Source organism: Oncorhynchus clarkii, chromosome 33 (assembly GCF_045791955.1).
Source record: "Oncorhynchus clarkii lewisi isolate Uvic-CL-2024 chromosome 33, UVic_Ocla_1.0, whole genome shotgun sequence".
NCBI lineage: Eukaryota > Metazoa > Chordata > Actinopteri > Salmoniformes > Salmonidae > Oncorhynchus > Oncorhynchus clarkii.
This window is the reverse complement of record NC_092179.1, coordinates 18,362,178-18,378,408: the sequence shown is the minus strand read 5'-3', so window position 1 is coordinate 18,378,408 and position 16,231 is coordinate 18,362,178. Positions and strand designations below refer to the sequence as shown.

The window sequence follows — 16,231 nt, the reverse complement described above, 5'->3', positions numbered from 1 at the left end:
GGACCGACATACTGACGCATACACAGTGGACAGACATACTGACGCATAAACAGTGGACCGACATACTGACGCATACACAGTGGACAGACATACACAGTGGACAGACATACTGACGCATACACAGTGGACCGACATACTGACGCATAAACAGTGGACCGACATACTGACACATACTGACGCATACACAGTGGACCGACATACTGACACATAAACAGTGGACCGACATACTGACGCATAAACAGTGGACCGACATACTGACGCATACACAGTGGACAGACATACACAGTGGACAGACATACTGACGCATACACAGTGGACAGACATACTGACGCATAAACAGTGGACCGACATACTGACGCATACACAGTGGACCGACATACTGACGCATAAACAGTGGATCGACATACTGACGCATAAACAGTGGACCGACATACTGACGCATAAACAGTGGACCGACATACGGACGCATAAACAGTGGACCGACATACTGACGCATACACAGTGGACAGACATACTGACGCATAAACAGTGGACCGACATACTGACGCATACACAGTGGACAGACATACACAGTGGACAGACATACTGACGCATACACAGTGGACAGACATACTGACGCATACACAGTGGACAGACATACACAGTGGACCAACATACACAGTGGACAGACATACTGACGCATACACAGTGGACCGACATACACAGTGGACAGACATACTGACGCATAAACAGTGGACAGACATACTGACGCATACACAGTGGACCGACATACTGACGCATAAACAGTGGACCGACATACTGACACATACACAGTAGACAGACATACACAGTGGACCGACATACTGACACATACACAGTGGACAGACATACTGACACATACACAGTGGACAGACATACTGACACATACACAGTAGACAGACATACTGACACATACACAGTAGACAGACATACTGACACATACACAGTGGACCGACATACTGACGCATAAACAGTGGACCGACATACTGACACATACACAGTGGACAGACATACTGACACATACACAGTAGACAGACAAACTGACACATACACAGTAGACAGACATACTGACACATACACAGTGGACCGACATACTGACACATACACAGTGGACAGACATACACAGTGGACCGACATACTGACGCATACACAGTAGACAGACATACTGACGCATACACAGTAGACAGACATACTGACGCATACACAGTAGACAGATATACTGACGCATACACAGTGGACCGACATACTGACGCCTACACAGTGGACAGACATACTGACGCATACACAGTGGACAGACATACTGACGCATACACAGTGGACAGACATACTGACACATACACAGTGGACAGACATACTGACACATACACAGTGGACAGACATACTGACACATACACAGTGGACAGACATACTGACGCATACACAGTGGACCGACATACACAGTGGACAGACATACACAGTGGACAGACATACTGACGCATACACAGTGGACAGACATACACAGTGGACCGACATACTGACGCATACACAGTGGACAGACATACACAGTGGACAGACATACTGACGCATACACAGTGGACAGACATACTGACGCATAAACAGTGGACCGACATACTGACGCATAAACAGTGGACCGACATACTGACGCATACACAGTGGACCGACATACTGACGCATAAACAGTGGACAGACATACTGACGCATACACAGTGGACAGACATACACAGTGGACAGACATACTGACGCATAAACAGTGGACCGACATACGGACGCATAAACAGTGGACCGACATACTGACGCATACACAGTGGACAGACATACTGACGCATAAACAGTGGACCGACATACTGACGCATACACAGTGGACAGACATACACAGTGGACAGACATACTGACGCATACACAGTGGACAGACATACTGACGCATACACAGTGGACAGACATACACAGTGGACCAACATACACAGTGGACAGACATACTGACGCATACACAGTGGACCGACATACACAGTGGACAGACATACTGACGCATAAACAGTGGACAGACATACTGACGCATACACAGTGGACCGACATACTGACGCATAAACAGTGGACCGACATACTGACACATACACAGTAGACAGACATACACAGTGGACCGACATACTGACACATACACAGTGGACAGACATACTGACACATACACAGTGGACAGACATACTGACACATACACAGTAGACAGACATACACAGTGGACCGACATACTGACGCATAAACAGTGGACCGACATACTGACACATACACAGTAGACAGACATACACAGTGGACCGACATACTGACACATACACAGTGGACAGACATACTGACACATACACAGTGGACAGACATACTGACACATACACAGTAGACAGACATACTGACACATACACAGTAGACAGACATACTGACACATACACAGTGGACCGACATACTGACGCATAAACAGTGGACCGACATACTGACACATACACAGTGGACAGACATACTGACACATACACAGTAGACAGACAAACTGACACATACACAGTAGACAGACATACTGACACATACACAGTGGACCGACATACTGACACATACACAGTGGACAGACATACACAGTGGACCGACATACTGACGCATACACAGTAGACAGACATACTGACGCATACACAGTAGACAGACATACTGACGCATACACAGTAGACAGATATACTGACGCATACACAGTGGACCGACATACTGACGCCTACACAGTGGACAGACATACTGACGCATACACAGTGGACAGACATACTGACGCATACACAGTGGACAGACATACTGACACATACACAGTGGACAGACATACTGACACATACACAGTGGACAGACATACTGACACATACACAGTGGACCGACATACTGACGCATACACAGTGGACAGACATACTGACGCATACACAGTGGACAGACATACTGACCCATACACAGTGGACAGACATACTGACACATACACAGTGGACAGACATACCGATGCACACACAGTGGACAGACATACCGATGCCTACACAGTAGACAGACATACCGATGCCTACATACACACTATTATTCTTATTTATGGTGGGGTGGTCAGTGACACCTCTTCCGACTTCATCGTGAAAAGGGAGTTGGATTAGTGACTTGGACTACTCACTCCATGGTAGCTATTTTCTGCGCCAGGCTCGCAATCACAGCAAAGAGCCTCAGGTCTGTAAGTCCATCTGTCACCCTGAAATCCACCATCTCCAGGATCTGAGAGAAAAACCATCATGGTCAAAGTGATGCGGAAGGTGTGTGTGTGTGTGTGTGTGTGTGTGTGTGTGTGTGTATTGCATTTACCCTGTAGACATATATCTCTTCTTCATCAGTTAGCAGCTCTGGAGGGATGATCTTCTTTAGTGCCAGCAGCACTTGCAGGCAGGAAATGTAACCATCAGCATCGCTGTCAACCTGAAGGGATCATCATCAATATTATCATCAACAACAACAACATCATCATATAAGAAAAGTTAGAAACAGTAGAGACAGGAATAGTGAAATGGAGAGAGAGAGTAAGAACTAGCGAAAGAGAGAGACAGGAATCGTGAAATGGAGAGAGAGAGAGAGAGTAAGAACTAGAGAAAGAGGGAGGCAGGAATAGTGAAATGGAGAGAGAGAGTAAGAACTAGAGAAATAGGGAGGCAGGAATAGTGAAATGGAGAGAGAGAGAGAGTAAGAACTAGAGAAAGAGAGAGACAGGAATAGTGAAATGGAGAGAGAGAGAGTAAGAACTAGAGAAAGAGAGAGACAGGAATAGTGAAATGGAGAGAGAGAGAGAGTAAGAACTAGAGAAAGAGAGAGACAGGAATAGTGAAATGGAGAGAGAGAGAGTAAGAACTAGCGAAAGAGAGAGACAGGAATAGTGAAATGGAGAGAGAGAGAGAGTAAGAACTAGAGAAAGAGAGAGACAGGAATAGTGAAATGGAGAGAGAGAGAGAGTAAGAACTAGAGAAAGAGAGCGACAGGAATAGTGAAATGGAGAGAGAGAGTAAGAACTAGAGAAAGAGGGAGGCAGGAATAGTGAAATGGAGAGAGAGAGAGAGTAAGAACTAGAGAAAGAGGGAGGCAGGAATAGTGAAATGGAGAGAGAGAGAGTAAGAACTAGAGAAAGAGGGAGGCAGGAATAGTGAAATGGAGAGAGAGAGAGTAAGAACTAGAGAAAGAGAGAGACAGGAATAGTGAAATGGAGAGAGAGAGTAAGAACTAGAGAAAGAGAGAGACAGGAATAGTGAAATGGAGAGAGAGAGAGAGAGAGAGTAAGAACTAGAGAAAGAGAGAGACAGGAAGAGTGAAAAGGAGAGAGAGAGAGTAAGAACTAGAGAAAGAGAGAGACAGGAATAGTGAAATGGAGAGAGAGAGAGAGAGAGAGTAAGAACTAGAGAAAGAGAGAGACAGGAAGAGTGAAAAGGAGAGAGAGAGAGTAAGAACTAGAGAAAGAGAGAGACGGAAAACAAGGAAGAAAGAGGGAGTGTATCTGAGGCATAGTGTGAACAGAGAGGGTTTAAATCCCCTTTCACTTACCGCTTCAAAAGCCCTTTTGTATTCTGCCAGCTTCTCCTGGCTGAAAATGCAATACTTTGCCAAGAAGTCGACTGCAAGAAAGAAAGGAAGAGGAGAAGAGGGAAGAAGAGAGTAAATACAAACCTCTGTGTTTAACAGGCTCTCTAGCGGGATGAGAAGCCACACACAACCCTCTGCTATAGTGTTCAATTCAAATCAACTGCTTACAAATCCTCACACATCACCAAAATGAAATATAAACTTAATGTTATCTCAAACTGCGTTTATATCTTATTTCATACTGATCACAAGACATCTGTGAGATTTTTGAACGTTTTCTAATAATATCTAGATATACAGTATGCCAGGATTCAGGAGTGTGTAGGTGTATGTGTCTGTGCGTGTGTGAGAGTCTGGTCTTTATCAATGGGAAGGCCAGCAGCATCCCTCTGATGGTGGTGGTGGGGGGCAATAAGGACCAGTGTGTTCACTGGTGTTCCCAGCCGGGCAGGCAGCACACTCAGGGGCCTCCTGTGGCACTTGGCTGCTGGGGTCTTCGTGTGTGTAGAGAGAGAGGAGTTTTTACAGACCTGGGATCAGCTGAGGTCAATGTATTGATTGACTAAGAGAAACAGGCATCATAACCCACTTTAGGGGAAACGTTTAATACAAGTAAAAGGATTTGAACACGTTTTAGAAATGATGTACAGTTGATGTCCGAAGTTTACATACACTTAGGTTGGAGTCATTAAAACTAGTTTTTCAACCACTCCACAAATTTCTTGTTAACAAACTATAATTTTGGCAAGTCGGTTAGGACATCTACTTTGTGCCTGACACAAGTAATTTTTCCAACAATTGTTTAAAGACAGATTGTTTCACTGTATCACAATTCCAGTGGGACAGAAGTTTACATACACTAAATTGACTGTGCCTTTAAACAGCTTGGAAAATTCCAGAAAATCATGTCATGGCTTTAGAAGCTTCTGATAGGCTAATTGACATAATTTGAGTCAATTGGAGGTGTACCTGTGGATGTATTTCAAGGCCTACCTTCAAACTCAGTGCCTCTTTGCTTGACATCATGGGAAAATCGAAAGAAATCAGTCAAGACCTTGTGTAGATTTACACAAGTCTGGTTCATCCTTGGGTGCAATTTCCAAATGCCTGAAGGTACCACGTTCATCTGTACAAACAATAGTACGCAAGTATAAACACCATGGGACCACACAGCCGTCACACCGCTCAGGAAGGAGACGCGTTTTGTCTCCTAGAGATTCATTTACTTTGGTGCGAAAAGTGCAAATCAATCCCAGAACAACAGCAAAGGACCTTGTGAAGATGCTGGAGGAAACAGGTATAAAAGTATCGATATCCACAGTAAAATGAGTCCTATATCGACATAACCTGAAAGGCCGCTCAGCAAGGAAGAAGCCACTGCTCCAAAACCGACTACGGTTTGCAACTGCACATGGGGACAAAGATCGTACTTTTTGGAGAAATGTCGTCTGGACTGATGAAACAAGAATAGAAAAGTTTGGCTATAATGACCATCGTTATGTTTGGAGGAAAAAGGGGTAGGCTTGCAAGCCCGAAGAACACCATCCCAACCGTGAAGCACGGGGGTGGCAGCATCATGTTGTGGGGATGCTTTTCTGCAGGAGGGACTGGTGCACTTCACAAAATAGATGGCTTCATGAGGAAGGACAATAATGTGGTTATATTGAAGCAACATATCAAGACATCAGTCAGGAAGTTAAAGCTTGGTTGCAAATGGGTCTTCCAAATGGACAATGACCCCAAGCATACTTCCAAAGTTGTGGCAAAATGGCTTAAGGATAACAAAGTCAAGGTATTGGAGTGGCCATCACAAAGCCCTGACCTCAATCCTATAGAAAATGTGTAGGCAGAACTGACAAAGCGTACGCGAGCAAGGAAGCCTATAAACCTGATTCAGTTACACCACCTCTGTCAGGAGGAATGGGCCAAAATTCACCCAACTTATTGTGGGAAGCTTGTGGAAGGCTACCTGAAACGTTTGACCCAAGTTAAACAATTTAAAGGCAATGTTACCAAATACTAATTGAGTGTATGTAAACTTCTGACTCACTGGGAATGTGATGAAAGAAATAAAAGCTGAAATAAATCATTATCTCTACTATTTTTCTGACATTTCACGTTCTTAAAATAAAGTGGTGATCCTAACTGACCTAAGACAGGGAAGTTTTACAAGGATTAAATGTCAGGATATGTGAAAAAACTGAATTTAAATGTTTTTGGCTAAGGTGTATGTAAACTTCTGACTTCAACTGTATATATACGGATGTTGAGGATGCCAAAAGTCTACAGGGGTCAACATTTCAGATAGCAACTGAAGGGACTACAGCTCGTTTGCTTTAATGGCTAATCACACATCCACGTCAATTTCAGAAAGCAAATCTGGAGGAGGAGAAGAGAAAGCAGCAGAAAGGAGAAAGGGGAGAGAAGAGAAGCGGAGAGAAGGGGAGAGCTCTTTAAGCTGCTTCCACTTCAATTCAGTAGAGATGAGAAAGAGTCCACTGAATAATGGATCTATTCATTGGTTAGCAGAAGAAAGTAGCAGAAACAGAGTTTATATCAGTCTGACTTAAACCCCTGGACCTCTGGGTTGCTCCCCGGTTGCAGGGGGCCGTTTCAATCTGCCATTTATCTGCTTAGGCCTAATCAAAACCAGGCCTTCCGCAGCCTCCGCCTTTCACATGCAAATTGTTACATTCGCATCCAGTCAACTTGACTTGTTGAAGCTTGATTGATCAAAACCTGCGGAGGAGCTGTGTACATCTGTTTGCAAATATCTGTGACGAGAAGGGGCTTTCGCTGAGACCCACGAGTCACACGTTTGGTCCCCGAGCAGTGTCTGGGATGGGTATTAGCTAGCCCCCAGACCCCAATCTAACCCTCTTCAATAGACACACACACACACCACTGCCTGGATCAGTGCACTGATCAATCCAATGAAGTGAATTGAAAGCTTCTGTAACAGAGTAAATGGATCCCCTGTCTCCTCTCTTTAGCATGATGGCGGGCTGAGGCAGGTCCCATCAGTCCTGTCCCTGGTAGGTAGTGCTCCAGTCCCCCTAATGGGGACTCTATTCTACCACACTCGCTCTCTTTCTCTATCCCAGGCCTGCTTCTCTTTCCTGGGCCTCTGAATTGCACCTCTCAGGCCTGATGTGTGCCCACAGGCACTCACTTTTATATATATATATACACACACACGCACACACACACACACACACACACACACACACACACACACACACAGCAGTCCATGCTGGAGGGAGATCAGGGGGTCTGCGACTGAGGAGGCCACTCCGTCGGGAAATCAGCCGGACAAAAGGTGCAGTGGAGTGAGAGATTGAGGGAGGAAGCGAAGGCGGGTGGAGGAGCGGGACAAAGCCCAGGCACTAAAACCTCCTGCCAGATAGCCTTATCTGATTCCACTCCAGCGCATGATGACTTTTTTTTTCAGATGGCCTTTAAAGCACACAGGTTGTGCCTTTGGTGTGAAGCCTAGCAGAAAATGTTAATCAAGAGAAGGACCGTGGCACAGAAAGGCGAGAGAAAGGGGAGAGTCACTCCACTAAACCTGTAATCTGTAATGAGAGTGAGGCGATTCAGTAGCGATTGAGGGAGGAACAATGGCGCCGTGATGATGATGATGAGCAAGGAGGTTCACTTTTACTGCCGTTTGTTTTGCTTCTTTTTGTTCAGTTCTTCAGTCACCACAAAGACGTCCACCGTTGGTCCGCAGGCGGCGAAAAGCCACCAGTCACATCTCATTTAACACACACTTGGACATCACTGTCAATGTCTCCAGCTGACAGAAGACAAACGGCCTGATTGCTGATCTGACGCCGTGCAGGCATTCATGAACGCCTGATTAATACTTTCTCACAGAGTCACAACCTGAACAAAACGATCCTCATTCAAAGTGAGAAAGTAGTTTGCATATAACCATTATTTCTGATCGAAATCTAGGTTAAGTCGGAATAACTGAATGACTGCAACAACAAACTCTCAATATCGTACATTATAGTCAGGAAATATGTAAACAGGGTCGGGACTGTGGTTCTATTGTGTCATATCACGTGTTGTCCTCTTGTTTATTTCGCTCCCTCTCTTCCCCACTTAATCCCAGACCTTTGTTTCTGCTCATCATCACATGTATAAAGTATCCATAATTCCCCAAACAAAGGTCACATTCAGTGCTAGAGGAGAAATGACCCCGTTTTTCCAGCGGGAGAACGTCAGAGCCCAACCTAACCCGCACAGTGTCTGATTAAAAACCTGTATTTAGAGTAATTACATTCATGTAATGAGCATGGATTTCCCATGCCGTTGGCTAGACTCAAACGATGTCCACTGTGACGGTAACACAACAGGCAGACTATGTGGGAACATTTGGGGATACGTTGGGTTTTAAGCTCTTTAAGTGCGTCAAAACATACGTTGGGTTTTAAGCTCTTTAAGAGCGTCAAAACATGACATGAGTGCTAGTCCTACATTCTTAAAATAAATCAAAGCTTCAGTATAGTTTGAGTAGCTTGACATGTTGTATGATGATGATAAAATCATCCAGTCACTGACATTAATTCAATCAAACTGGTCTAGATTGTTCCATGATATGATTCTAGAGTATATTTAAGTGTATTAATTACACAATGGAGCGACCAATGAGGTTTATATGAAGACTAAATGTTACAGTAACAGCATTATACAAGCAGGAAGTTGAGAGCTTCAGTAGGCCAGTAGGAGGTGCAGGAGGAGATAATCCGTCCTTTAATTCCTGAGCTCCACTCAATGTTGAAACTCATTCACAGAGAGTGTGTATCTAAGACAATGTCCATATCCACACGCAACTGTTAGACAGGGGGTCGGACATTACTTAAACATACTGTACATTTCCTCTAGTCTTGTAACAGCAGTAGCTAAGGATTCATGGCCAGACTAACCAATTCATCAATGACGATTACATGATGTTATCGTTTTCCATGAAAGAAACTTAGAACCACAGGATAGTTCATCAACTTTTCGTGATTCTTTAATAACGCGTCCAAATATTATTCAACATCTCTTTTGAGTCGGACGAGAATTTGGCAGTGTGCTCCAGTCCCTTTGAGCATGGTGAATTCAGGGGGGGGGGCAGAATTTGGCAACAGGCCTCATTATTGCTCCATGGACCCGTGGCTCCGCCCCTTCACTTTCCCCAAAAGGATGAGGGGGAAAACAAACAAAGACACACGCAGCGCCACACTCCCGACCCTGGCAGCACGCCACCCACCTCACCACAAACCACAGCTCGCGCACACACACACACACACACACACACACACACACACACACACACACACACACACACACACACACACACACACACACACACACACACACACACACACACACACACACACACACACACACACACACACACACACAGATCCACAAAGATAAGTCCTCAAAGCCTCTAGTCATCTGTTATAACTGATCTGTACTGATAAGCTGACAAAGCCAAATTCTGTGTTATTATTGCCCAGCCTCTCCTTGACATTATGCCATTAATAAAGCCATTGTGGAGGGCCCTCTCTGTTCAGACACCATATAATAGACTCTTTGACAGATTCACTTTGCCGCTCTCTGCCTCTCTCCTTCTCTGCACTCTTTGAAAACAGCGGCAGCTAACGTGCATATTCCACGCTGATGCTCATCAATAGGCTGGCTGTTTGTTTGTCCAGTCATTTGGCGGTAATGGTAAATACACAGAGGTATTCTAGATCAAAGGCTGAGCAAACAGCCGTTACATAAAGGCACTGTACCCTAGCGCACGGGCACACACACACACACCGACACACATACACAGATACATACATATACACACAGACACAGGCGCATGCGTGCAGACACACACACACATACACACACACCCTCTTTTCTAAGTGATTGGTCTCCCTTGCTCATTAATTGAGAAGCTATTCATTGCGGTGAAAACAACCGAGCAAATGACTGCAGTGGATTCCCCACCTAACTGAATAGAACGCTAATACACGGGAGGCTGAGTGGCGTCCGGGGGGCGGGGCTGAGGCGGTGCAGTCACAGGGCCGCCAGGTGTTCCCCATCAACACTGACATTCATCAGAGACCCTGGTAGAGTGAGTCACTGTTGCCAGCAGCACAGGTACAGCTACTGAGCAGCACTCCATGGGACAACAGCACACAATGGAGCTCCGAGTGGACACCAGTCTCCCTGCATGCACTTACAGTCATTCCTCTTGCGTATCTATCCAAAACAATCATGCACTCAGTCAACACAGGCATTGTATGTTCCTAGCCTACTAGGAAAACAGTGAGGTTCAGACCTGACCCCGCTCTTATCTGTATGAAAACAATCATCACTCCGCTATTGCTTATACTTACTGTATACAATCTACGGTGTCTCTACTACTGTGATAACACAGATATGTACTTTTGCTGGGAAACAGGGAGTGTGGCACAAACAGAGGCACTAGAGAAAGTGAATGTCTAGGGGTATGGATGGATGGATGGATGGATGGATGGATGGATGGATGGATGGATGGATGGAAGGAAGGAAGGATGGATGGATGAATGGGGAAGTAAAAGAAGAAAGTGGGAGAAAAGTGCATAGAGGAAGAATGGAACGAGGGAGGGGTGCGTTGAGAGGCGTCTCTCTGGGAGTGCTTTGGCCAGTGGTCAGTGCCAGACGAGAGGGTGCCAATTAAGGCCAATTAGTGCCTTTCAGCCCCTAATGAGGGGACACGTTTCCACGTGTCTGAGCGAGGGGCAGCAGCCCGCACACACGTGCAAACACACACATACTGACACTCATTGTCACACAAACCCACAAAGACAAACAGAAAGTAACACCAGCAGACATAAACATGATGCTTGAACACGACTGCTAAAAATATCAAATGAGCTGAGATCTGAGAAATAGTTGAAGCCAATACACACTTATGAAAGAGAAACAGTTCCCTCTCCCCACCACACACAAACACAAAAGCTCATCATTGGTAAAAACCTTCCTTTTGTTGTGTGGAAGGACAGCTGCAGGGTTCTTCCTCTCGGTTTATTACTGGGTGAACAGACCTGTCCAATCAGACAAGTGGCTGTGCACACAGGAGAAACCCTGACCTAGGGACCAGTCTGGAGGCCCCACCCCCTTAACCTTGACCCGAGGTGTACAGGCTCATTGTGGGAATTGCCAGGCTCGGTGCAGTGACAATGGGTGGCATGACAGAAATTGGACATTTGGGAGAAACTGAAGAATTTCAGGGTAAACTCCTGTTTACAAAGCAGCTAATGGAAATGGTGAAATCAACTGCTGTGCTCTGGACTAAAGAAATATTGTGTTGGGGAGAAAAATTATTTTAAAAAGTTGAGAGGCCGCAGTGTTGAGCGTAGATGCGTTTGTGTTTTGCTAACATGCTCCCTTATGGTAAGAGGCAGTGGGCAGATCAATGTGTGTCGGTTGGCAGTTTGGGGTTTTAAATGTGTGAGGGTGGATGGATACACTGATACACTCACAGTCCTCAAACCTGGAGCGGCCCCTGTTGTGGCTGGGCTGGAGGGGCCCACTGTCCTGGAGTCTGGAGTAGATGTTTAGCACCTTTGTCTTTCTCTCCTCCCTTTTTCGCTCCTTCTCCCTCATCCTGCGCTCCAGCCTCCCGGGCCTTCTCCTGGCCCCTGTGGAAGCCCAGCCTCGCTCCCCCCGATCAGGGCAACCAGGCTCCTCCTTTACTGGAACCCCCTGGTCTGGGCTGGGGCCTGGATGGGGACACAGAGATGGAGAATAATCTCATGGCATTGGGCAGATTTCAAAGCCCATCTGAGTCTGAGAGGTCATCATATTGCATTCATATCCCCATAAGCAGATCTATGAGAACTAACACTGTTTATGGTTATGGTTTGGTACCTTCTTGTTTGTGGTACTCATTCACTGGTTATTGTATTTTCATGATGCTGACCCACTTAGTTTAATATTACTGTTGTGTGCCTAGTAGAGTTCCACAAAGCACTTTGAAAGTCAACATGCTAGGTGTTCTGCATTTGTGTACTTATATCTTGCTACTTAAGAAATCACTTTGCAACCACTCCCCCCCCCCCCCCCCCCCCCCTCACAAACACACGTTCACCTCTTTGTCCTCCCTAAACATCCCAGTCACATCACATCTCCACTCCTCTGTTCTTTACACATCCTAACTGAAAGAGGGACACTCCCTTCGGGAAACTTAACCACTCAGTCGATTTGGCACTGGCCACCAATTAGGAGTCCCATTATCTGCCAATGAAATGTCAGAATAATGCACTTCAAGGCCTGGAAGTGCAGGGACAACGAGTGCCATCAATGAAGACTCAAGGTACATCGAGGCTTGGATTGTGATTACAAGTTCCTTCTTTTTTTTAAAACTATTGTAGTCATTCTTTACCACAAGTGTTACTGGTGTTACCACATAAAACAAATGAGTTTCAGGCATTTCAGCATTAGGATAGTGTTAGTTAGACATTACGATCAGGAGAAAGCTTGACCAACAGAGTGATAATAGGGTTCAAATCTATCTTTCATCAAAAACGTCACAGGCTGTCATCATATATCATATCAGCTCAGATGGATATAGTCATGTCTCATTTGGCAATCCGTCTTCCACCACAGTGAACACAATCACATCTCTACTTCAGTTTCTGTGTCGAGCACCATTCTCAATAACAAAGGCTTTTGGGTAGTAAAATACTGTCCACCGATACAACATTTTATTTGTGTGCAACATCAATCATGTTTAGATTATTTATTTAAACGAAATTGGAGGGACCAAGGAGATGGATAATACAAATGATATCATACTGTATAGAATGCATGCCTATGCACCATGAAATTAGAAGGAACGGTGACAAAATGTTAGTTCAATTGCTATCTGAAATGATGCATTTGTGCCAGCGCTTTAACATCTTAGATGAACACATTTCATAATATATTTATGTTCATTATTGGACAAGACCAACTAGACTGGTCATTTTAAACATAGCAACTCTGAGACATGCTTGATACAAAGTAAAAGCTTCATGAATAATTTGGTACCTTCCTTTCTGAAAGCTCCTATTCTAACATGGCCTAATCCGTGAATGCTGGGGAGTGATTGCTGGTCAGTTCAAGCTGGAAACAAGACAGTGGCCTGCTTAGAAACCATCTAAAACACACAGACCAGGTTACCATACCAACAGAGCCATCTGAATCGTGGCAGATAGCTGGATTTGGCTGTGTGTAGCCAAGTCAAATCCCCTCCCTGATCTCAAAAGGCCACCGAAGACAAAAAGAAAATCACACACCACCCCCCCTCTGGCCAGCTCTGCCCCTGAACACAAAAATACACACATCGACTGCTCCTCCACACAGAAACACCCCAACATCCAGTCCACCAGGAAGAGGCAGGAAGGTTGGACTTGTATCTTGTTCTTTGTGTGTTTGAGAAAAGGATGAGCGTCAGTGAAACAATCAGTGCCATTCACCGATGCCACCCAGAGCCTCGACTCCTCTATCTGTCCAGGAGAAAGGCTGGAATAAAGGGAGGGGCGGAGGAAAAAGGCCAATCCGTCCAGATTATTATTCATGGGGAGGGATTGGCCTTTTCAGGTCTCCTTTATCGGCCGGTTCGTTTTCCAACACGTCATCCTCTCTATCAGCCGCTGACAAGTGCCAATCAAAGGGCCTGGATGAATCCAGGTTTGAAAAAGGGCAAGGAGGGAGAGAAAATGATGGTGGATTTTGGAGGAGACAATGGCCTCTGAGCCCACAGTGACAGTGGTTTAGAGACAATGGTGACACAGCTACATTGTCAGTGTGTGGTCCTCTGGGGGGGTGGAGGAACACGACTAATCTCTACTCCAGTGTCTTTCCCTTCTCTTTCACCGGCCCTAATCTGTCCAGCTAGTGGCTCCCCGAAGCCTTCCGGAACAATCTACCAGGGTCAGTCCAGATTAGTCCTTTTTGTGGCCCTGGCTCATAACGATATTCACTTAGGGCGCTAACGTCTTCAGTTACAGCTGAATGCTAAACTCTGGGGTAAACACAGGAGTGACCGGGCAGAATTGAAACAGTCATGCATTTGTACCTATGAATTAATTATGACATAGAGAGGGACAAAGACCTTATCAGAGTGCTCACTGGGGACAGACCACATAGCTTACTGACTTCTCTTATTGCATGATTTCTGACTGGGTAAGTCATTGGCCTAAGTGACATTGGCCTGTATTCTGCCTATTGGTTCATGCACAGGTGGACATTATTTGGAACAAGCCACAATATAAAGCTATAAACCTGTTATAACAAATAACTGATACAACAGGGTCTGTATTTCACATTTGTCGTATATTCTTTTGGATACATACTTTTAGGTCAAAATCCTTTTTGGATTCGTAAATTCATACTGGAACGCCATGCTGTCACCCTACAATGCTGTCCCCATAGTGTCACATTGAGTCCTAACAGTTTCATTCTATGGACTACTTAGGGAGCTCTATTGAGAGTTATAACTGTGCCGTTCCTCCGCTTGGAAACCCAATCTCACCTAACCTATGGCCACACAAAGCCATCCCACACACTGGGCACATCTCAAAGGCTCGCTGAACCCGGGGCTGACCCCTCAGCGCCCTCCCCATGACCCTCTCCTGGGCTATGACCATGTCTTTGGACTCCCAGAGGTCATTGTGCAAGAACACACAGACCATCACCAAGGATACCTGGGATGACATCTTATTTTTTATGTGACAAGTTTGTTCTCGCAGAGCTGCAGTAAATAAGACCGTGTTTTGGGGTTTCGGGATGTTTAGGTCTCCACCACAACAAACGACTGTCTTATGTCCAATGAGCATTATGAGCGTTCCATTGCAGGCGTGTAAAATAGAGGTAATAATACAGTGGGAAAACTTTACTATCCCACATTAAGACATCTCACTAAAATGTCACTCACCCCTGTCATTTAAGGTGGTAAGGGCCTGGCTGGTTTGGTCACTTCCCTCGGACTCCTCCCCATCTGTAAGTTAACATAGATGTAGTCATGTGACACAGCTCCTGGTATCTGACCAGTGAGTGTAACCCACCAGTCATGGTGTCCTGACATCAGACAACAAGCAGTGGAGCCAAGAGGACATGTTACATGTTACTGTGCCCTTGGTCATAGTTAATGGCTAAGTACGGTGGCCTTCATGCACGGCCGTTGAATCACAGGTACGACCACTGGGTTTATAATGGTACTGTCACTGAGCCGCAACACGGCGAGCTACGGGCCTTTAGGGCCAACATAACACAATGACTGATACAGGAGAGTCACTCAGCGTTAAAACACATGGCATGATCACAGGTGTGGTGAAATTGAGGTGGAGGAAGAACAAAAAGGACGAAGGAGAAAGTGATGAGAGGGAAGAGTGAAAAGGAGAAATTGAATGGGGAGAAAGTTTTAGCTCAAAAAGAGTGTCTCTGCTTCACCGAAGAGAGAGAAAATGTGAAGGGGGTAAACCCAATTGATCCTTCCTTTCTCTTCCCTTCCTGTGAAGCCTGTTTTCTCTGTGTTTCTGGTCCTACAGTACTTGCTCTGCCTTTGAACCCATTATTC

General features: G+C 45.4%; 1 protein-coding gene across 3 annotated transcripts in view; it reads right to left on the bottom strand.

Annotated features, from left to right (window-relative positions):
- LOC139393253 (uncharacterized) overlaps positions 1-16,231 on the bottom strand; it is a 65,919-nt gene that overhangs the window by 9,009 nt on the left and 40,679 nt on the right. For all 3 annotated transcript variants that reach the window (XM_071141729.1, XM_071141730.1, XM_071141728.1), the window contains 5 exons: positions 15,590-15,652; positions 12,153-12,392; positions 4,594-4,664; positions 3,373-3,483; positions 3,188-3,285 (listed from right to left, as the gene is read on the bottom strand). In XM_071141729.1, coding sequence (XP_070997830.1) covers positions 3,188-3,285; positions 3,373-3,483; positions 4,594-4,664; positions 12,153-12,392; positions 15,590-15,652 — 583 coding nt within the window. The remainder of the gene's footprint in view (positions 1-3,187; positions 3,286-3,372; positions 3,484-4,593; positions 4,665-12,152; positions 12,393-15,589; positions 15,653-16,231) is intronic.